Source organism: Oncorhynchus nerka, linkage group LG24, assembly GCF_034236695.1.
Source record: "Oncorhynchus nerka isolate Pitt River linkage group LG24, Oner_Uvic_2.0, whole genome shotgun sequence".
In the NCBI taxonomy this organism is placed as follows: domain Eukaryota; kingdom Metazoa; phylum Chordata; class Actinopteri; order Salmoniformes; family Salmonidae; genus Oncorhynchus; species Oncorhynchus nerka.
In genome coordinates, this window is record NC_088419.1 from 97,067,923 (window position 1) to 97,090,978 (window position 23,056).

A 23,056-nucleotide genomic window follows, 5' to 3' on the forward strand; every position below is an offset into this window, starting at 1 on the left:
TTACCATGACATTATTAACTAGCCTTTACCATGTCGTTATTAACTAGTCTTTACCATGTCATTATTAACATGTCTTATTAACTAGTCTTTACCATGACCTTATTAACTAGTCTTTACCATGTCATTATTAACTAGTCTTTACCAATGTCATTATTAACTAGTCTTTACCATGTCCTTATTAACTAGTCTTTACCATGACCTTATTAACTAGTCTTTACCATGACCTTATTAACTAGTCTTTACCATGACCTTATTAACTAGCCTTTACCATGACCTTATTAACTAGTCTTTACCATGTCATTATTAACTAGTCTTTACCATGACATTATTAACTAGTCTTTACCATGACCTTATTAACTCGTTATTAACTAGTCTTTACCATGACCTTATTAACTAGTCTTTACCATGTCGTTATTAACTAGTCTTTACCATGTCCTTATTAACTAGTCTTTACCATGACCTTATTAACTAGTCTTTACCATGACCTTATTAACTAGTCTTTACCATGACCTTATTAACTAGTCATTATTAACTAGTCTTTACCATGTTGTTATTAACTAGTCTTTACCATGTTGTTATTAACTAGTCTTTACCATGTTGTTATTAACTAGTCTTTACCATGTTGTTATTAACTAGTCTTTACCATGACCTTATTAACTAGTCTTTACCATGTCATTATTAACTAGTCTTTACCATGACCTTATTAACTAGCCTTTACCATGACCTTATTAACTAGTCTTTACCATGTCATTATTAACTAGTCTTTACCATGTTGTTATTAACTAGTCTTTACCATGTTGTTATTAACTAGTCTTTACCATGTTGTTATTAACTAGTCTTTACCATGACCTTATTAACTAGTCTTTACCATGTCATTATTAACTAGTCTTTACCATGTCATTATTAACTAGTCTTTACCATGTCGTTATTAACTAGTCTTTACCATGTTATTATTAACTAGTCTTTACCATGTCGTGATTAACTAGTCGTTATTAACTAGTCTTTACCATGTCGTTATTAACTAGTCGTTATTAACTAGTCTTTACCATGTCATTATTAACTAGTCTTTACCATGACCTTATTAACTAGCCTTTACCATGACCGTATTAACTAGTCTTTACCATGTCATTATTAACTAGTCTTTACCATGACCTTATTAACTAGTCTTTACCATGACATTATTAACTAGCCTTTACCATGTCGTTATTAACTAGTCTTTACCATGTCATTATTAACTAGTCGTTATTAACTAGTCTTTACCATGACCTTATTAACTAGTCTTTACCATGTCATTATTAACTAGTCTTTACCAATGTCATTATTAACTAGTCTTTACCATGTCCTTATTAACTAGTCTTTACCATGACCTTATTAACTAGTCTTTACCATGACCTTATTAACTAGTCTTTACGATGACCTTATTAACTAGCCTTTACCATGACCTTATTAACTAGTCTTTACCATGTCATTATTAACTAGTCTTTACCATGACATTATTAACTAGTCTTTTACCTTATTAACTGTCGTTATTAACTAGTCTTTACCATGACTTATTAACTAGTCTTTACCATGTCGTTATTAACTAGTCTTTACCATGTCCTTATTAACTAGTCTTTACCATGACCTTATTAACTAGTCTTTACCATGACCTTATTAACTAGTCTTTACCATGACCTTATTAACTAGTCATTATTAACTAGTCTTTACCATGTTGTTATTAACTAGTCTTTACCATGTTGTTATTAACTAGTCTTTACCATGTTGTTATTAACTAGTCTTTACCATGTTGTTATTAACTAGTCTTTACCATGACCTTATTAACTAGTCTTTACCATGTACCATTATTAACTAGTCTTTACCATGACCTTATTAACTAGCCTTTACCATGTCATTATTAACTAGTCTTTACCATGTTGTTATTAACTAGTCTTTACCATGTTGTTATTAACTAGTCTTTACCATGTTGTTATTAACTAGTCTTTACCATGACCTTATTAACTAGTCTTTACCATGTCATTATTAACTAGTCTTTACCATGTCATTATTAACTAGTCTTTACCATGTCGTTATTAACTAGTCTTTACCATGACGTTATTAACTAGTCGTTATTAACTAGTCTTTACCATGATTAACATTATTAACTAGTCTTTACCATGTCGTTATTAACTAGTCTTATTAACTAGTCTTTACCATGTCATTATTAACTAGTCTTTACCATGACCTTATTAACTAGTCTTTACCATGACCTTATTAACTAGCCTTTACCATGACCTTATTAACTAGTCTTTACCATGTCATTATTAACTAGCCTTTACCATGACCTTATTAACTAGTCTTTACCATGTCGTTATTAACTAGTCATTATTAACTAGTCTTTACCATGTCATTATTAACTAGTCTTTACATGTCATTATTAACTAGTCTTTACAATGTCTTATTAACTAGTCTTTACCATGTCATTATTAACTAGTCTTTACCATGTCCTTATTAACTAGTCTTTACCATGTCCTTATTAACTAGTCTTTACCATGACCTTATTAACTAGTCTTTACCATGACCTTATTAACTAGTCATTATTAACTAGTCTTTACCATGTTGTTATTAACTAGTCTTTACCATGTTGTTATTAACTAGTCTTTACCATGTTGTTATTAACTAGTCTTTACCATGTTGTTATTAACTAGTCTTTACCATGACCTTATTAACTAGTCTTTACCATGTCATTATTAACTAGTCTTTACCATGACCTTATTAACTAGCCTTTACCATGACCTTATTAACTAGCCTTTACCATGTCATTATTAACTAGTCTTTACCATGTTGTTATTAACTAGTCTTTACCATGTTGTTATTAACTAGTCTTTACCATGTTGTTATTAACTAGTCTTTACCATGACCTTATTAACTAGTCTTTACCATGTCATTATTAACTAGTCTTTACCATGTCATTATTAACTAGTCTTTACCATGTCGTTATTAACTAGTCTTTACCATGACGTTATTAACTAGTCGTTATTAACTAGTCTTTACCATGTCGTGATTAACTAGTCGTTATTAACTAGTCTTTACCATGTCGTTATTAACTAGTCGTTATTAACTAGTCTTTACCATGTCATTATTAACTAGTCTTTACCATGACCTTATTAACTAGCCTTTACCATGACCGTATTAACTAGCCTTTACCATGACCTTATTAACTAGTCTTTACCATGTCATTATTAACTAGCCTTTACCATGTCGTTATTAACTAGTCTTTACCATGTCGTTATTAACTAGTCGTTATTAACTAGTCTTTACCATGTCATTATTAACTAGCCTTTACCATGTCATTATTAACTAGTCTTTACAATGTCATTATTAACTAGTCTTTACCATGTCATTATTAACTAGCCTTTACCATGTCGTTATTAACTAGTCTTTACCATGTCGTTATTAACTAGTCTTTACCATGTCGTTATTAACTAGTCTTTACCATGACCTTATTAACTAGCCTTTACCATGTCATTATTAACTAGTCTTTACCATGTCGTTATTAACTAGTCTTTACCATGTCGTTATTAACTAGTCTTTACCATGTCGTTATTAACTAGTCTTTACCATGTCGTTATTAACTAGTCTTTACCATGACCTTATTAACTAGTCTTTACCATGACCTTATTAACTAGCCTTTACCATGACCTTATTAACTAGCCTTTACCATGACCTTGTTAACTAGCCTTTACCATGACCTTATTAACTAGTCTTTACCATGACCTTATTAACTAGTCTTTACCATGACCTTATTAACTAGTCTTTACCATGTCATTATTAACTAGTCTTTACCATGACCTTATTAACTAGTCTTTACCATGTCATTATTAACTAGTCTTTACCATGACCTTATTAACTAGCCTTTACCATGACCTTATTAACTAGTCTTTACCATGTCATTATTAACTAGTCTTTACCATGTCGTTATTAACTAGTCTTTACCATGACCTTATTAACTAGCCTTTACCATGTCATTATTAACTAGTCTTTACCATGTCGTTATTAACTAGTCTTTACCATGTCGTTATTAACTAGTCTTTACCATGTCATTATTAACTAGTCGTTATTAACTAGTCTTTACCATGACCTTATTAACTAGTCTTTACCATGTCATTATTAACTAGTCTTTACCAATGTCATTATTAACTAGTCTTTACCATGTCCTTATTAACTAGTCTTTACCATGACCTTATTAACTAGTCTTTACCATGACCTTATTAACTAGTCTTTACCATGACCTTATTAACTAGCCTTTACCATGACCTTATTAACTAGTCTTTACCATGTCATTATTAACTAGTCTTTACCATGTCCTTATTAACTAGTCTTTACCATGACCTTATTAACTAGTCTTTACCATGACCTTATTAACTAGTCTTTACCATGACCTTATTAACTAGCCTTTACCATGACCTTATTAACTAGTCTTTACCATGTCATTATTAACTAGTCTTTACCATGACATTATTAACTAGCCTTTACCATGACCTTATTAACTAGTCGTTATTAACTAGTCTTTACCATGACCTTATTAACTAGTCTTTACCATGTCGTTATTAACTAGTCTTTACCATGTCCTTATTAACTAGTCTTTACCATGACCTTATTAACTAGTCTTTACCATGACCTTATTAACTAGTCTTTACCATGACCTTATTAACTAGTCATTATTAACTAGTCTTTACCATGTTGTTATTAACTAGTCTTTACCATGTTGTTATTAACTAGTCTTTACCATGTTGTTATTAACTAGTCTTTACCATGTTGTTATTAACTAGTCTTTACCATGACCTTATTAACTAGTCTTTACCATGTCATTATTAACTAGTCTTTACCATGACCTTATTAACTAGCCTTTACCATGACCTTATTAACTAGCCTTTACCATGTCATTATTAACTAGTCTTTACCATGTTGTTATTAACTAGTCTTTACCATGTTGTTATTAACTAGTCTTTACCATGTTGTTATTAACTAGTCTTTACCATGTCATTATTAACTAGTCTTTACCATGACCTTATTAACTAGTCTTTACCATGTCATTATTAACTAGTCTTTACCATGGCATTATTAACTAGTCTTTACCATGTCGTTATTAACTAGTCTTTACCATGACGTTATTAACTAGTCGTTATTAACTAGTCTTTACCATGTCGTGTTATTAACTAGTCTTTACCATGTCGTTATTAACTAGTCGTTATTAACTAGTCTTTACCATGTCATTATTAACTAGTCTTTACCATGTTGTTATTAACTAGTCTTTACCATGTCATTATTAACTAGTCTTTACCATGACCTTATTAACTAGTCATTATTTACCATTATTAACTATGTCATTATTAACTAGTCTTTAACTAGTCTTTACCATGTCGTTATTAACTAGTCTAGTCTTTTACCATATTAACTAGTCTTTACCATGACCTTATTAACTAGCCTTTACCATGACCGTATTAACTAGCCTTTACCATGACCTTATTAACTAGTCTTTACCATGTCATTATTAACTAGCCTTTACCATGTCGTTATTAACTAGTCTTTACCATGTCGTTATTAACTAGTCGTTATTAACTAGTCTTTACCATGTCATTATTAACTAGCCTTTACCATGTCATTATTAACTAGTCTTTACAATGTCATTATTAACTAGTCTTTACCATGTCATTATTAACTAGCCTTTACCATGTCGTTATTAACTAGTCTTTACCATGTCGTTATTAACTAGTCTTTACCATGACCTTATTAACTAGCCTTTACCATGTCATTATTAACTAGTCTTTACCATGTCGTTATTAACTAGTCTTTACCATGTCGTTATTAACTAGTCTTTACCATGTCATTATTAACTAGTCGTTATTAACTAGTCTTTACCATGACCTTATTAACTAGTCTTTACCATGTCATTATTAACTAGTCTTTACCAATGTCATTATTAACTAGTCTTTACCATGTCCTTATTAACTAGTCTTTACCATGACCTTATTAACTAGTCTTTACCATGACCTTATTAACTAGTCTTTACCATGACCTTATTAACTAGCCTTTACCATGACCTTATTAACTAGTCTTTACCATGTCATTATTAACTAGTCTTTACCATGACATTATTAACTAGCCTTTACCATGACCTTATTAACTAGTCGTTATTAACTAGTCTTTACCATGACCTTATTAACTAGTCTTTACCATGTCGTTATTAACTAGTCTTTACCATGTCCTTATTAACTAGTCTTTACCATGACCTTATTAACTAGTCTTTACCATGACCTTATTAACTAGTCTTTACCATGACCTTATTAACTAGTCATTATTAACTAGTCTTTACCATGTTGTTATTAACTAGTCTTTACCATGTTGTTATTAACTAGTCTTTACCATGTTGTTATTAACTAGTCTTTACCATGTTGTTATTAACTAGTCTTTACCATGACCTTATTAACTAGTCTTTACCATGTCATTATTAACTAGTCTTTACCATGACCTTATTAACTAGCCTTTACCATGACCTTATTAACTAGCCTTTACCATGTCATTATTAACTAGTCTTTACCATGTTGTTATTAACTAGTCTTTACCATGTTGTTATTAACTAGTCTTTACCATGTTGTTATTAACTAGTCTTTACCATGTCATTATTAACTAGTCTTTACCATGACCTTATTAACTAGTCTTTACCATGTCATTATTAACTAGTCTTTACCATGGCATTATTAACTAGTCTTTACCATGTCGTTATTAACTAGTCTTTACCATGACGTTATTAACTAGTCGTTATTAACTAGTCTTTACCATGTCGTGATTAACTAGTCGTTATTAACTAGTCTTTACCATGTCGTTATTAACTAGTCGTTATTAACTAGTCTTTACCATGTCATTATTAACTAGTCTTTACCATGACCTTATTAACTAGCCTTTACCATGACCGTATTAACTAGCCTTTACCATGACCTTATTAACTAGTCTTTACCATGTCATTATTAACTAGCCTTTACCATGTCGTTATTAACTAGTCTTTACCATGTCGTTATTAACTAGTCGTTATTAACTAGTCTTTACCATGTCATTATTAACTAGCCTTTACCATGTCATTATTAACTAGTCTTTACAATGTCATTATTAACTAGTCTTTACCATGTCATTATTAACTAGCCTTTACCATGTCGTTATTAACTAGTCTTTACCATGTCGTTATTAACTAGTCTTTACCATGACCGTATTAACTAGCCTTTACCATGTCGTTATTAACTAGTCTTTACCATGTCATTATTAACTAGTCTTTACCATGTCGTTATTAACTAGTCTTTACCATGTCGTTATTAACTAGTCTTTACCATGTCGTTATTAACTAGTCTTTACCATGTCGTTATTAACTAGTCTTTACCATGACCTTATTAACTAGCCTTTACCATGACCTTATTAACTAGCCTTTACCATGACCTTGTTAACTAGCCTTTACCATGTCATTATTAACTAGTCTTTACCATGACCTTATTAACTAGTCTTTACCATGACCTTATTAACTAGTCTTTACCATGTCATTATTAACTAGTCTTTACCATGACCTTATTAACTAGTCTTTACCATGTCATTATTAACTAGTCTTTACCATGACCTTATTAACTAGCCTTTACCATGACCTTATTAACTAGTCTTTACCATGTCATTATTAACTAGTCTTTACCATGTCGTTATTAACTAGTCTTTACCATGACCTTATTAACTAGCCTTTACCATGTCATTATTAACTAGTCTTTACCATGTCGTTATTAACTAGTCTTTACCATGTCGTTATTAACTAGTCTTTACCATGACCTTATTAACTAGTCGTTATTAACTAGTCTTTACCATGACCTTATTAACTAGTCTTTACCATGTCGTTATTAACTAGTCATTATTAACTAGTCTTTACCATGTTGTTATTAACTAGTCTTTACCATGTTGTTATTAACTAGTCTTTACCATGTTGTTATTAACTAGTCTTTACCATGACCTTATTAACTAGTCTTTACCATGACCTTATTAACTAGCCTTTACCATGACCTTATTAACTAGCCTTTACCATGTCATTATTAACTAGTCTTTACCATGTTGTTATTAACTAGTCTTTACCATGTTGTTATTAACTAGTCTTTACCATGTTGTTATTAACTAGTCTTTACCATGTCATTATTAACTAGTCTTTACCATGACCTTATTAACTAGTCTTTACCATGTCATTATTAACTAGTCTTTACCATGTCATTATTAACTAGTCTTTACCATGTCGTTATTAACTAGTCTTTACCATGACGTTATTAACTAGTCGTTATTAACTAGTCTTTACCATGTCGTGATTAACTAGTCGTTATTAACTAGTCTTTACCATGTCGTTATTAACTAGTCGTTATTAACTAGTCTTTACCATGTCATTATTAACTAGTCTTTACCATGTCGTTATTAACTAGTCTTTACCATGACCTTATTAACTAGCCTTTACAAATCAAATCAAATCAAATTTTATTTGTCACATACACATGGTTAGCAGATGTTAATGCGAGTGTAGCGAAATGCTTGTGCTTCTAGTTCCGACAATGCAGTGATAACCAACAAGTAATCTAACTAACAATTCCAAAACTACTGTCTTATACACAGTGTAAGGGGATAAGGAATATGTACATAAGGATATATGAATGAGTGATGGTACAGAGCAGCATACAGTAGATGGTATCGAGTACAGTATATACATATGAGATGAGTATGTAGACAAAGTAAACAAAGTGGCATAGTTAAAGTGGCTAGTGACATAAGAATGCAGTCGATGATCTAGAGTACAGTATATACATATGCATATGAGATGAATAATGTAGGGTAAGTAACATTATATAAGGTAGCATTGTTTAAAGTGGCTAGTGATATATTTACATCATTTCCCATTATTAAAGTGGCTGGAGTTGGGTCAGTGTCAATGACAGTGTGTTGGCAGCAGCCACTCAATGTTAGTGGTGGCTGTTTAACAGTCTGATGGCCTTGAGATAGAAGCTGTTTTTCAGTCTCTCGGTCCCAGCTTTGATGCACCTGTACTGACCTCGCCTTCTGGATGATAGCGGGGTGAACAGGCAGTGGTTCGGTGGTTGATGTCCTTGATGATCTTTATGGCCTTCCTGTAACATCGGGTGGTGTAGGTGTCCTGGAGGGCAGGTAGTTTGCCCCGGTGATGCGTTGTGCAGACCTCACTACCCTCTGAGAGCCTTACGGTTGAGGGCGGAGCAGTTGCCGTACCAGGCGGTGATACAGCCCGCCAGGATGCTCTCGATTGTGCATCTGTAGAAGTTTGTGAGTGCTTTTGGTGACAAGCCGAATTTCTTCAGCCTCCTGAGGTTGAAGAGGCGCTGCTGCGCTCTTCTTCACGACGCTGTCAGTGTGAGTGGACCAATTCAGTTTGTCTGTGATGTGTATGCCGAGGAACTTAAAACTTGCTACCCTCTCCACTACTGATCCATCGATGTGGATAGGGGGTGTTCCCTCTGCTGTTTCCTGAAGTCCACAATCATCTCCTTAGTTTTGTTGACGTTGAGTGTGAGGTTATTTTCCTGACACCACACTCCGAGGGCCCTCACCTCCTCCCTGTAGGCCGTCTCGTCGTTGTTGGTAATCAAGCCTACCACTGTTGTGTCGTCCGCAAACTTGATGATTGAGTTGAGGCGTGCATGGCCACGCAGTCGTGGGTGAACAGGGAGTACAGGAGAGGGCTCAGAACGCACCCTTGTGGGGCCCCAGTGTTGAGGATCAGCGGGGAGGAGATGTTGTTGCCTACCCTCACCACCTGGGGGCGGCCCGTCAGGAAGTCCAGAACCCAGTTGCACAGGGCGGGGTCGAGATCCAGGGTCTCGAGCTTGATGACGAGCTTGGAGGGTACTATGGTGTTGAATGCCGAGCTGTAGTCGATGAACAGCATTCTCACATAGGTATTCCTCTTGTCCAGGTGGGTTAGGGCAGTGTGCAGTGTGGTTGAGATTGCATCGTCTGTGGACCTATTTGGGCGGTAAGCAAATTGGAGTGGGTCTAGGGTGTCAGGTAGGGTGGAGGTGATATGGTCCTTGACTAGTCTCTCAAAGCACTTCATGATGACGGAAGTGAGTGCTACGGGCGGTAGTCGTTTAGCTCAGTTACCTTAGCTTTCTTGGGAACAGGAACAATGGTGGCCCTCTTGAAGCATGTGGGAACAGCAGACTGGTATAGGGATTGATTGAATATGTCCGTAAACACACCGGCCAGCTGGTCTGCGCATGCTCTGAGGGCGCGGCTGGGGATGCCGTCTGGGCCTGCAGCCTTGCGAGGGTTAACACGTTTAAATGTCTTACTCACCTCGGCTGCAGTGAAGGAGAGACCGCATGTTTTCGTTGCAGGCCGTGTCAGTGGCAATGTATTGTCCTCAAAGCGGGCAAAAAAGTTATTTAGTCTGCCTGGGAGCAAGACATCCTGGTCCGTGACTGGGCTGGGTTTCTTCTTGTAGTCTGTGATTGACTGTAGACCCTGCCACATGCCTCTTGTGTCTGAGCCATTGAATTGAGATTCCACTTTGTCTCTGTACTGACGCTTAGCTTGTTTAATAGCCTTGCGGAGGGAATAGCTGCATTGTTTATATTCGGACATATTACCAGACACCTTGCCCTGATTAAAAGCAGTGGTTCGCGCTTTCAGTTTCACGCGAATGCTGCCATCAATCCACGGTTTCTGGTTTGGGAATGTTTTTATCGTTGCTATGGGAACGACATCTTCGACGCACGTTCTAATGAACTCGCACACCGAATCAGCGTATTCGTCAATATTTCCATCTGACGCAATACGAAACATGTCCCAGTCCACGTGATGGAAGCAGTCTTGGAGTGTGGAGTCAGCTTGGTCTGACCAGCGTTGGACAGCGTTGACCGTATTAACTAGCCTTTACCATGACCTTATTAACTAGTCTTTACCATGTCATTATTAACTAGCCTTTACCATGTCGTTATTAACTAGTCTTTACCATGTCGTTATTAACTAGTCGTTATTAACTAGTCTTTACCATGTCATTATTAACTAGCCTTTACCATGTCATTATTAACTAGTCTTTACAATGTCATTATTAACTAGTCTTTACCATGTCATTATTAACTAGCCTTTACCATGTCGTTATTAACTAGTCTTTACCATGTCATTATTAACTAGTCTTTACCATGTCGTTATTAACTAGTCTTTACCATGTCGTTATTAACTAGTCTTTACCATGTCGTTATTAACTAGTCTTTACCATGTCGTTATTAACTAGTCTTTACCATGACCTTATTAACTAGCCTTTACCATGACCTTATTAACTAGTCTTTACCATGTCATTATTAACTAGTCTTTACCATGACCTTATTAACTAGTCTTTACCATGTCATTATTAACTAGTCTTTACCATGTCATTATTAACTAGTCGTTATTAACTAGTCTTTACCATGACCTTATTAACTAGTCTTTACCATGTCATTATTAACTAGTCTTTACCAATGTCATTATTAACTAGTCTTTACCATGACATTATTAACTAGTCTTTACCATGACATTATTAACTAGCCTTTACCATGTCATTATTAACTAGCCTTTACCATGTCATTATTAACTAGTCTTTACCATGACATTATTAACTAGTCTTTACCATGACATTATTAACTAGTCTTTACCATGACCTTATTAACTAGCCTTTACCATGTCCTTATTAACTAGTCTTTACCATGACATTATTAACTATGCCTAAACTACCATTGATAAACCATTGATAAGTTAGTAATCTACTTTGATATGAACATGTAACATGTTTTGGTTGTTTGATAAGCATCTGGCATTTTGTGTTGTTTTTGTAGGTCAGATAGCCCCTCCCAGTCACCTGATCCGAGTGGAGGGTAACAACCACTCCCAGTATCTGGAGGACTCCATCACGGGCCGTCAGAGTGTCTTGGTCCCATACGAGCCACCTCAGGTAAAGTCCCTCTCGTTTCCACCAGGCCACAGCTATAGAGATCCTATTAAATTACCAGAGGGGTCAATGTCATAAACTCTCAATGGTTCCAGAATGTGATGATGGGAGCCATATTGGTCAGGGAGAATTCCAAACCCGTCTGGTTGGATTGAATGTAATAAAAGTAGATCATGTGATATATCAGAAATTTTGTAATATAATTGTCGTCATATAATTATAAATACAGTTTATATGGGTTTTATACCAATTTTATATATCCTCTAAAATATATATGTAAATAGACCATAGATGTCGACATTTGTTCTTAACTGACTTGCCTAGTAAAATAAAGGTAAAATAAATTAAATGTGAGTTTTCGTGGAAATCTGTGATTGCTATTATTTGATACAATATCAGTACGTGTTGCTTTTACAACTTGTAAAAGTCCTATCATCAACTGACGTCTGGCTGTAGACTGACTGCATTGACGAATGCAATGTTGGCATATTGGCAGATAATTTGACAAATCAATGGAATCATCCCTCTAACACAGTCTGGCTGGCTAGCTAACAAACATACATACATACAGTGCAAGAAAACCTTCAAAATCAATGTTTTACCCAATGTCTTACCACTGACTTACCACTGTCTTACCACTGACTTACCACTGACTTACCACTGACTTACCACTGTCTTACCACTGACTTACCACTGACTTACCACTGACTTACCACTGTCTTACCACTGACTTACCACTGTCTTACCACTGTCTTACCACTGACTTACCACTGACTTACCACTGACTTACCACTGTCTTACCACTGACTTACCACTGACTTACCACTGTCTTACCACTGTCTTACCACTGTCTTACCACTGACTTACCACTGTCTTACCACTGTCTTACCACTGACTTACCACTGTCTTACCACTGACTTACCACTGTCTTACCACTGACTTACCACTGACTTACCACTGTCTTACCACTGACTTACCACTGACTTACCACTGTCTTACCACTGTCTTACCACTGACTTACCACTGTCTTACCACTGACTTACCACTGTCTTACCACTGTCTTACCACTGTCTTACCACTGACTTACCACTGACTTACCACTGACTTACCACTGTCTTACCACTGACTTACCACTGACTTACCACTGACTTACCACTGTCTTACCACTGTCTTACCACTGACTTACCACTGTCTTACCACTGACTTACCACTGTCTTACCACTGACTTACCACTGACTTACCACTGTCTTACCACTGTCTTACCACTGTCTTACCACTGACTTACCACTGACTTACCACTGTCTTACCACTGACTTACCACTGTCTTACCACTGTCTTACCACTGTCTTACCACTGACTTACCACTGTCTTACCACTGACTTACCACTGTCTTACCACTGACTTACCACCACTGACTTACCACTTACCACTGACTTACCACTGACTTACCACTGTCTTACCACTGACTTACCACTGTCTTACCACTGACTTACCACTGTCTTACCACTGACTTACCACTGTCTTACCACTGTCTTACCACTGTCTTACCACTGACTTACCACTGACTTACCACTGACTTACCACTGTCTTACCACTGTCTTACCACTGTCTTACCACTGTCTTACCACTGACTTACCACTGTCTTACCACTGACTTACCACTGACTTACCACTGTCTTACCACTGTCTTACCACTGACTTACCACTGTCTTACCACTGACTTACCACTGACTTACCACTGACTTACCACTGTCTTACCACTGACTTACCACTGACTTACCACTGTCTTACCACTGTCTTACCACTGACTTACCACTGACTTACCACTGTCTTACCACTGACTTACCACTGACTTACCACTGTCTTACCACTGTCTTACCACTGACTTACCACTGTCTTACCACTGTCTTGCCACTGTCTTACCACTGACTTACCACTGACTTACCACTGTCTTACCACTGACTTACCACTGACTTACCACTGTCTTACCACTGACTTACCACTGACTTACCAGCCCTGTCTTACCACAGACTTACCACTGTCTTACCACTGTCTTACCACTGACTTACCACTGTCTTACCACTGACTTACCACTGTCTTACCACTGACTTACCACTGACTTACCACTGTCTTACCACTGACTTACCACTGACTTACCACTGTCTTACCACTGACTTACCACTGACTTACCACTGTCTTACCACTGTCTTACCACTGACTTACCACTGACTTACCTACCAACCCCCTGGCCAAAATGGCTGCCCTTATTTACCATCATAAGAAGATTCAGGTCCATTTAGGTTTCCTGTTAAAACAGACTGTGTTAAGCCCTGTCTCCTTGTTAAAACAGACTGTGTCAAAGCCCTGTTAAAACCTCCTGTCTCCTCCCTGTTAAAACAGACTGTGTCAGAGCCCTGCCTCCTGTCTAAAACAGACTCCCTGTCTCCTTGAAACAGACTGTGTCAGAGCCCTGTCTCCTGTCTCCCTGTTAAAACCTGTCAGAGCTCCTGTCTCCTCCCTGTTAAAACAGACTGTGTCAGAGCCCTGCCTCCTGTCTCCTCCCTGTTGAAACAGACTGTGTCAGAGCCCTGTCTCCTCCCTGTTAAAACAGACAATGTCAGAGCCCTGTCTCCTCCCTGTTAAAACAGACTGTGTCAGAGCCCTGTCTCCTGTCTCCTCCCTGTTAAAACAGACTGTGTCAGAGCCCTGTCTCCTCCCTGTTAAAACAGACAATGTCAGAGCCCTGTCTCCTCCCTGTTAAAACAGACTGTGTCAGAGCCCTGTCTCCTCCCTGTTAAAACAGACTGTGTCAGAGCCCTGTCTCCTCCCTGTTAAAACAGACTGTGTCAGAGCCCTGTCTCCTGTCTCCTCCCTGTTAAAACAGACTGTATCAGAGCCCTGTCTCCTGTCTCCTCCCTGTTAAAACAGACTGTGTCAGAGCCCTGTCTCCTCCCTGTTAAAACAGACTGTGTCAGAGCCCTGTCTCCTCCCTGTTAAAACAGACTGTGTCAGAGCCCTGTCTCCTCCCTGTTAAAACAGACTGTGTCAGAGCCCTGTCTCCTCCCTGTTAAAACAGACTGTGTCAGAGCCCTGTCTCCTCCCTGTTAAAACAGACTGTGTCAGAGCCCTGTCTCCTGTCTCCTCCCTGTTAAAACAGACTGTGTCAGAGCCCTGTCTCCTCCCTGTTAAAACAGACTGTGTCAGAGCCCTGTCTCCTCCCTGTTAAAACAGACTGTGTCAGAGCCCTGTCTCCTCCCTGTTAAAACAGACTGTGTCAGAGCCCTGTCAAAACAGACTGTCAGAGCCCTGTCTCCTCCCTGTTAAAACAGACTGTGTCAGAGCCCTGTCTCCTGTCTCCTCCCTGTTAAAACAGACTGTGTCAGAGCCCTGTCAAAACAGACTGTGTCAGAGCCCTGTCTCCTCCCTGTTAAAACAGACTGTGTCAGAGCCCTGTCTCCTCCCTGTTAAAACAGACTGTGTCAGAGCCCTGTCTCCTCCCTGTTAAAACAGACTGTGTCAGAGCCCTGTCTCCTCCCTGTTAAAACAGACTGTGTCAGAGCCCTGTCTCCTCCCTGTTAAAACAGACTGTCAGAGCCCTGTCTCCTCCTGTTAAAACAGACTGTGTCAGAGCCCTGTCTCCTCCCTGTTAAAACAGACAATGTCAGAGCCCTGTCTCCTCCCTGTTAAAACAGACTGTGTCAGAGCCCTGTCTCCTCCCTGTTAAAACAGACTGTGTCAGAGCCCTGTCTCCTCCCTGTTAAAACAGACTGTGTCAGAGCCCTGTCTCCTCCCTGTTAAAACAGACTGTGTCAGAGCCCTGTCTCCTCCCTGTTAAAACAGACTGTGTCAGAGCCCTGTCTCCTCCCTGTTAAAACAGACTGTGTCAGAGCCCTGTCTCCTGTCTGTTAATGTCTCCTCTCTGTGTGTTAATATCTCCTCTCTGTGTGTTAATGTCTCCTCTCTCTGTGTGTTAATGTCTCCTCTCTGTGTGTTAATGTCTCCTCTCTCTGTGTGTTAATGTCTCCTCTCTGTGTGTTAATATCTCCTCTCTGTGTGTTAATGTCTCCTCTCTCTGTGTGTTAATGTCTCCTCTCTGTGTGTTAATGTCTCCTCTCTCTGTGTGTTAATGTCTCCTCTCTCTGTGTGTTAATGTCTCCTCTCTGTGTGTTAATATCTCCTCTCTCTGTGTGTTCTCTCTCTGTGTTAATGTCTCTCTCTGTGTGTTAATGTCTCCTCTCTGTGTGTTAATATCTCCTCTCTCTGTGTGTTAATGTCTCCTCTCTCTGTGTGTTAATGTCTCTCTCTCTGTGTGTTAATGTCTCCTCTCCTCTCTCTCTGTGTGTTAATGTCTCCTCTCTCTGTGTGTTCTCCTCTCTGTGTGTTAATCTCTCTCTGTGTGTTAATGTCTCCTCTCTGTGTGTTAATGTCTCCTCTCTGTGTGTTAATGTCTCCCTCTCTGTGTGTTAATGTCTCTCTCTGTGTGTTAATGTCTCCTCTCTCTGTGTGTTAATGTCTCCTCTCTCTGTGTGTTAATGTCTCCTCTCTCTGTGTGTTAATGTCTCCTCTCTGTGTGTTAATGTCTCCTCTCTGTGTGTTAATGTCTCCTCTCTGTGTGTTAATATCTCCTCTGTCTCCTCTCTGTGTGTTAATGTCTCCTCTCTGTGTGTTAATGTCTCCTCTCTGTGTGTTAATATCTCCTCTCTGTGTGTTAATGTCTCCTCTCTGTGTGTTAATGTCTCCTCTCTCTGTGTGTTAATGTCTCCTCTCTCTGTGTGTTAATGTCTCCTCTCTGTGTGTTAATGTCTCCTCTGTGTGTGTTAATGTCTCCTCTCTCTGTGTGTTAATGTCTCCTCTCTGTGTGTTAATGTCTCCTCTCTCTGTGTGTTAATGTCTCCTCTGTGTGTTAATGTCTCCTCTCTGTGTGTTAATGTCTCCTCTCTCTCTGTGTGTTAATGTCTCTCCTCTCTCTGTGTGTTAATGTCTCTGTGTTCTCTCTGTGTGTTAATGTCTCCTCTCTGTGTGTTAATGTCTCCTCTCTCTGTGTGTTAATATCTCCTCTCTGTGTGTTAATGTCTCCTCTCTGTGTGTTAATGTCTCCTCTCTCTGTGTGTTAATGTCTCCTCTCTGTGTGTTAATATCTCCTCTGTGTGTTAATATCTCCTCTCTGTGTGTTAATGTCTCCTCTCTCTGTGTGTTAATGTCTCCTCTCTGTGTGTTAATGTCTCCTCTCTGTGTGTTAATGTCTCCTCTCTGTGTGTTAATGTCTCCTCTCTGTGTGTTAATATCTCCTCTCTGTGTGTTAATGTCTCCTCTCTCTGTGTGTTAATATCTCCTCTCTCTGTGTGTTAATGTCTCCTCTCTGTGTGTTAATGTCTCCTCTCTGTGTGTTAATGTCTCCTCTCTGTGTGTTAATGTCTCCTCTCTGTGTGTTAATGTCTCCTCTCTGTGTGTTAATGTCTCCTCTCTGTGTGTTAATGTCTCCTCTCTCTGTGTGTTAATATCTCCTCTGTGTGTTAATATCTCCTCTCTGTGTGTTAATGTCTCCTCTCTCTGTGTGTTAATATCTCCTCTCTCTGTGTGTTAATGTCTCCTCTCTGTGTGTTAATGTCTCCTCTCTCTGTGTGTTAATGTCTCCTCTCTCTGTGTGTTAATGTCTCCTCTCTCTGTGTGTTAATGTCTCCTCTCTGTGTGTTAATGTCTCCTCTCTGTGTGTTAATGTCTCCTCTCTGTGTGTTAATGTCTCCTCTCTGTGTGTTAATGTCTCCTCTCTGTGTGTGTTAATGTCTCTCTCTGTGTGTTAATGTCTCCTCTCTGTGTGTTAATGTCTCCTCTCCTCCTCTCTGTGTGTTAATGTCTCCTCTCTGTGTGTTAATAATGTCTCTCTGTGTGTTAATGTCTCCTCTCTCTGTGTGTTAATGTCTCCTCTCTGTGTGTTAATGTCTCCTCTCTCTGTGTGTTAATGTCTCTGTGTGTTAATCCTCTCTGTGTGTTAATGTCTCTCTCTCTGTGTGTTAATGTCTCCTCTCTCTGTGTGTTAATGTCTCCTCTCTGTGTGTTAATGTCTCCTCTCTCTGTGTGTTAATATCTCCCTCTCTGTGTGTTAATATGTCTCTGTGTGTTAATATCTCCTCTCTGTGTGTTAATATCTCCTCTGTGTGTTAATGTCTCTCTGTGTGTTAATATCTCTCTGTGTGTTAATGTCTCTCTGTGTGTTAATATCTCTCTGTGTGTTAATGTCTCCTCTCTGTGTGTTAATGTCTCCTCTCTGTGTGTTAATGTCTCCTCTCTGTGTGTTAATGTCTCCTCTCTGTGTGTTAATATCTCCTCTCTCTGTGTGTTAATATCTCCTCTCTGTGTGTTAATGTCTCCTCTCTGTGTGTTAATGTCTCCTCTCTCTGTGTGTTAATGTCTCCTCTCTGTGTGTTAATGTCTCCTCTCTGTGTGTTAATGTCTCCTCTTCCAGGTGGGCACAGAGTTCACCACCATCCTATATAACTTCATGTGCAACTCCAGCTGTGTGGGAGGAATGAACCGACGCCCCATACTCATCATCGTCACCCTGGAAACCAGAGAGTAAGACATTCATTCCAATACGACTTTATATTGTCCCCTCAAGGAGAGAGTCGTTCAAGACAACAGAAAAATGGTCTGAGCCATACAGAATATAGACTGATCTGGGGCCAGGCTAATGGTCAGAGCCATACAGAATATAGACTGATCTGGGGCCAGGCTAATGGTAATGGTCAGAGCCATACAGAATATAGACTGATCTGGGGCCAGGCTAATGGTAATGGTCAGAGCCATACAGAATCTAGACTGATCTGGGGCCAGGCTAATGGTAATGGTCAGAGCCCTACAGAATATAGACTGATCTGGGGCCAGGCTAATGGTAATGGTCAGAGCCCTACAGAATATAGACTGATCTGGGGCCAGCTAATGCTAATGGTCAGAGCCATATAGACTGATCTGGGGCCAGGCTAATGGTCTGAGCCATACAGAATATAGACTGATCTGGGGCCAGGCTAATGGTCAGAGCCATATAGACTGATCTGGGGCCAGGCTAATGGTAATGGTCAGAGCCCTACAGAATATAGACTGATCTGGGGCCAGGCTAATGGTAATGGTCAGAGCCCTACAGAATATAGACTGATCTGGGGCCAGGCTAATGGTATATGACTGATCTGGGGCCAGGCTAATGGTAATGGTCAGAGCCCATACAGAATATAGACTGATCTGGGGCCAGGCTAATGGTAATGGTCAGAGCCATACAGAATATAGACTGATCTGGGGCCAGGCTAATGGTAATGGTCAGAGCCCTACAGAATATAGACTGATCTGGGGCCAGGCTAATGGTCAGAGCCATACAGAATATAGACTGATCTGGGGCCAGGCTAATGGTAATGGTCAGAGCCCTACAGAATCTAGACTGATCTGGGGCCAGGCTAATGGTAATGGTCAGAGCCCTACAGAATCTAGACTGATCTGGGGCCAGGCTAATGGTAATGGTCAGAGCCCTACAGAATATAGACTGATCTGGGGCCAGGCTAATGGTAATGGTCAGACTGATCTGGGGCCAGGCTAATGGTAATGGTCAGAGCCTAGACTACAGAATATGGTAGACTGATCTGGGGCCAGGCTAATGGTAATGGTCAGAGCCCTACAGAATCTAGACTGATCTGGGGCCAGGCTAATGGTAATGGTCAGAGCCCTACAGAATCTAGACTGATCTGGGGCCAGGCTAATGGTAATGGTCAGAGCCATACAGAATCTAGACTGATCTGGGGCCAGGCTAATGGTAATGGTCAGAGCCATACAGAATCTAGACTGATCTGGGGCCAGGCTAATGGTAATGGTCAGAGCCATACAGAATCTAGACTGATCTGGGGCCAGGCTAATGGTAATGGTCAGAGCCATACCAGGCTAATGGTCTGAGCCATACATAATATAGACTGATCTGGGGCCAGGCTAATGGTCTGAGCCATACAGAATATAGACTGATCTGGGGCCAGGCTAATGGTAATGGTCAGAGCCATACAGAATCTAGACTGATCTGGGACCAGGCTAATGGTAATGGTCTGAGCCATACAGAATATAGACTGATCTGGGGCCAGGCTAATGATGTGAGCCATACAGAATATAGACTGATCTGGGGCCAGACTAATGGTCTGAGCCATACAGAATATAGACTGATCTGGGGCCAGGCTAATGGTCAGAGCCATACAGACTGATATGGGGCCAGACTAATGGTCAGAGCCATATAGACTGATCTGGGGCCAGACTAATGGTTAGAGCCATATAGACTGATCTGGGGCCAGACTAATGGTTAGAGCCATATAGACTGATCTGGGGCCAGGCTAATGGTTAGAGCCATATAGACTGATCTGGGGCCAGGCTAATGGTCTGAGCCATACAGAATGTAGAGTTTGGACACCTGCTCTTTCCATGACACAGACTGACCAAGTGAATCCAGGTGAAAACTATGATCCCTTATTGATGTCACCTGTTAAATCCACTTCTATCAGTGTAGATGAAGTGGAGGAGACGGGTTAAAGAAGGATTTTTAAGCCTCGAAACAATTGAGAAATGGATTGTGTGTGTGTGTCGTTCAGAGGGTGAATGGGAAAGAGAAAAGATTTAAGGACCTTTGAACGGGGGCATGGTAGTAGGTGCCAGGGGGGCATGGTAGTAGGTGCCAGGCACACCGGTTTGAGTGTCTTTGAACGGGGGCATGGTAGTAGGTGCCAGGCACACCGGTTTTCGAGTGTCTTTGAACGGGGGCATGGTAGTAGGTGCCAGGCACACCGGTTTGAGTGTCTTTGAACGGGGGCATGGTAGTAGGTGCCAGGGGCAACAGTTTGAGTCAAGAACTGCAACGCTGCTGGGTTTTATCACCCTCAACACTTTCCCACAGGTATTAAGAATTGGTCCACCACCCAAAGGACATCCAGTCAACTTGACACAACTGTGGGAAGCATTGGGGTCAACATGGCCCAGCATCCCTGTAGAATGATTTCAATACCATGTAGAGTCCATGACCTGACAAATGGAGGCTGTACTGAGGGGCAATATTATTATTTCTTTATTTAACCTTTATTTAAATAGGGAAGTCAGTTTTAAGAACAAATTCTTACTTACAATGACGACCTACCCCGGGCCAAACCCAGACAATGCTGGGCTAATTGTGCACCGCCCTATGGGACTCCCAATCACGGCCGGTTGTGATACAGCCTGGAATTGAACCAATTGGGACAGTGTTCCTAATGTTTCGTACACTCAGTGTAAATACATTTATTCTATAGTTTTCCACATGGTTCTGGCTCTAATTTGGGATCTTAGCCCTCCCTATAGATGGTGAATAAATGTCATTGTGTCTCTCCTCCGTGGTAGAGGTCAGGTGCTGGGTCGGCGCTGCTTCGAGGCCAGGATCTGCGCGTGTCCTGGACGGGATCGCAAGGCGGACGAGGACAGCATCCGCAAGCAGCACGTTACTGACGGAACAAAGAGCAGTGAGGGTATGAAACGCCGTAAGTAGTGCTGGGAGCTGCTGGAGGACTCTGCATTATACTACACTCTGCACGCTGCCAGCCCCTCGGCTGGAGGACTGACTGACTGGCTGTGATCATACTATACTCTCTCTGTTTCTTGCTCGCGCACCCCCTGTTCCTGTGTTGTAGTCTCTCTCCTCCTGTGCTGTAGTCTCTCTCCTCCTGCCCTGTGCTGTAGTCTCTCTCCTCCTGTGCTGTAGTCTCTCTCCTCCTGTGTTGTAGTCTCTCTCCTCCTGTGCTGTAGTTTCTCTCCTCCTGCCCAGTGTTGTAGTCTCTCTCCTCCTGCCCTGTGCTGTAGTCTCTCTCCTCCTGTGCTGTAGTCTCTCTCCTCCTGTGTTGTAGTCTCTCTCCTCCTGTGCTGTAGTCTCTCTCCTCCTGTGCTGTAGTCTCTCTCCTCCTGTGCTGTAGTCTCTCTCCTCCTGTGTTGTAGTCTCTCTCCTCCTGCCCTGTGCTGTAGTCTCTCTCCTCCTGCCCTGTGCTGTAGTCTCTCTCCTCCTGCCCTGTGCTGTAGTCTCTCTCCTCCTGTGCTGTGCTGTAGTCTCTCTCCTCCTGTGTTGTAGTCTCTCTCCTCCTGCCCTGTGCTGTAGTCTCTCTCCTCCTGTGCTGTAGTCTCTCTCCTCCTGTGTTGTAGTCTCTCTCCTCCTGTGCTGTAGTTTCTCTCCTCCTGCCCAGTGTTGTAGTCTCTCTCCTCCTGCCCTGTGCTGTAGTCTCTCTCCTCCTGTGCTGTAGTCTCTCTCCTCCTGTGTTGTAGTCTCTCTCCTCCTGTGCTGTAGTCTCTCTCCTCCTGTGCTGTAGTCTCTCTCCTCCTGTGTTGTAGTCTCTCTCCTCCTGCCCTGTGCTGTAGTCTCTCTCCTCCTGCCCTGTGCTGTAGTCTCTCTCCTCCTGTGCTGTAGTCTCTCTCCTCCTGTGCTGTAGTCTCTCTCCTCCTGCCCTGTGCTGTAGTCTCTCTCCTCCTGTGCTGTAGTCTCTCTCCTCCTGTGCTGTGCTGTAGTCTCTCTCCTCCTGTGTTGTAGTCTCTCTCCTCCTGCTCAGTGTTGTAGTCTCCCTCCTCCTGCCCAGTGCTGTAGTCTCTCTCCTCCTGCCCTGTGCTGTAGTCTCTCTCCTCCTGTGCTGTAGTCTCTCTCCTCCTGCCCAGTGTTGTAGTCTCCCTCCTCCTGCCCTGTGCTGTAGTCTCTCTCCTCCTGCCCTGTGCTGTAGTCTCTCTCCTCCTGTGCTGTAGTCTCTCTCCTCCTGCTCAGTGTTGTAGTCTCCCTCCTCCTGCTCAGTGTTGTAGTCTCTCTCCTCCTGCCCAGTGTTGTAGTCTCTCTCCTCCTGTGTTGTAGTCTCTCTCCTCCTGCCCTGTGCTTGTTTTCCATGTTATATTGCTTGCTGATGTAGAGTTCTAACCAATATTATGTCCAACTGGTGTAACCCACCCAGTTAGCTACATGTACTGACCAGGCCTCTGTCCTCTCCTCCCTCCTCTGTACCCTCCATCCTCCTACTCTCCTCCCTCTGTCCTCCTCTCCTCC

At 40.6% G+C, this 23,056-nt stretch overlaps 1 protein-coding gene across 6 annotated transcripts in view; it reads left to right on the forward strand.

Annotated features, from left to right (window-relative positions):
- LOC115127418 (tumor protein 63-like) overlaps positions 1–23,056 on the forward strand; it is a 214,352-nt gene that overhangs the window by 170,901 nt on the left and 20,395 nt on the right. For 3 of the 6 annotated variants that reach the window (XM_065009365.1, XM_065009362.1, XM_065009364.1), the window contains 3 exons: positions 11,889–12,004; positions 18,464–18,573; positions 21,388–21,512. In XM_065009365.1, the coding sequence (XP_064865437.1) occupies positions 11,889–12,004; positions 18,464–18,573; positions 21,388–21,512 (351 nt within the window). Of the gene's footprint in view, positions 1–11,888; positions 12,005–18,463; positions 18,574–21,387; positions 21,525–23,056 lie in introns of all 6 variants that reach the window. The other 3 variants (XM_065009361.1, XM_065009360.1, XM_065009363.1) reach the window with 1 other exon arrangement.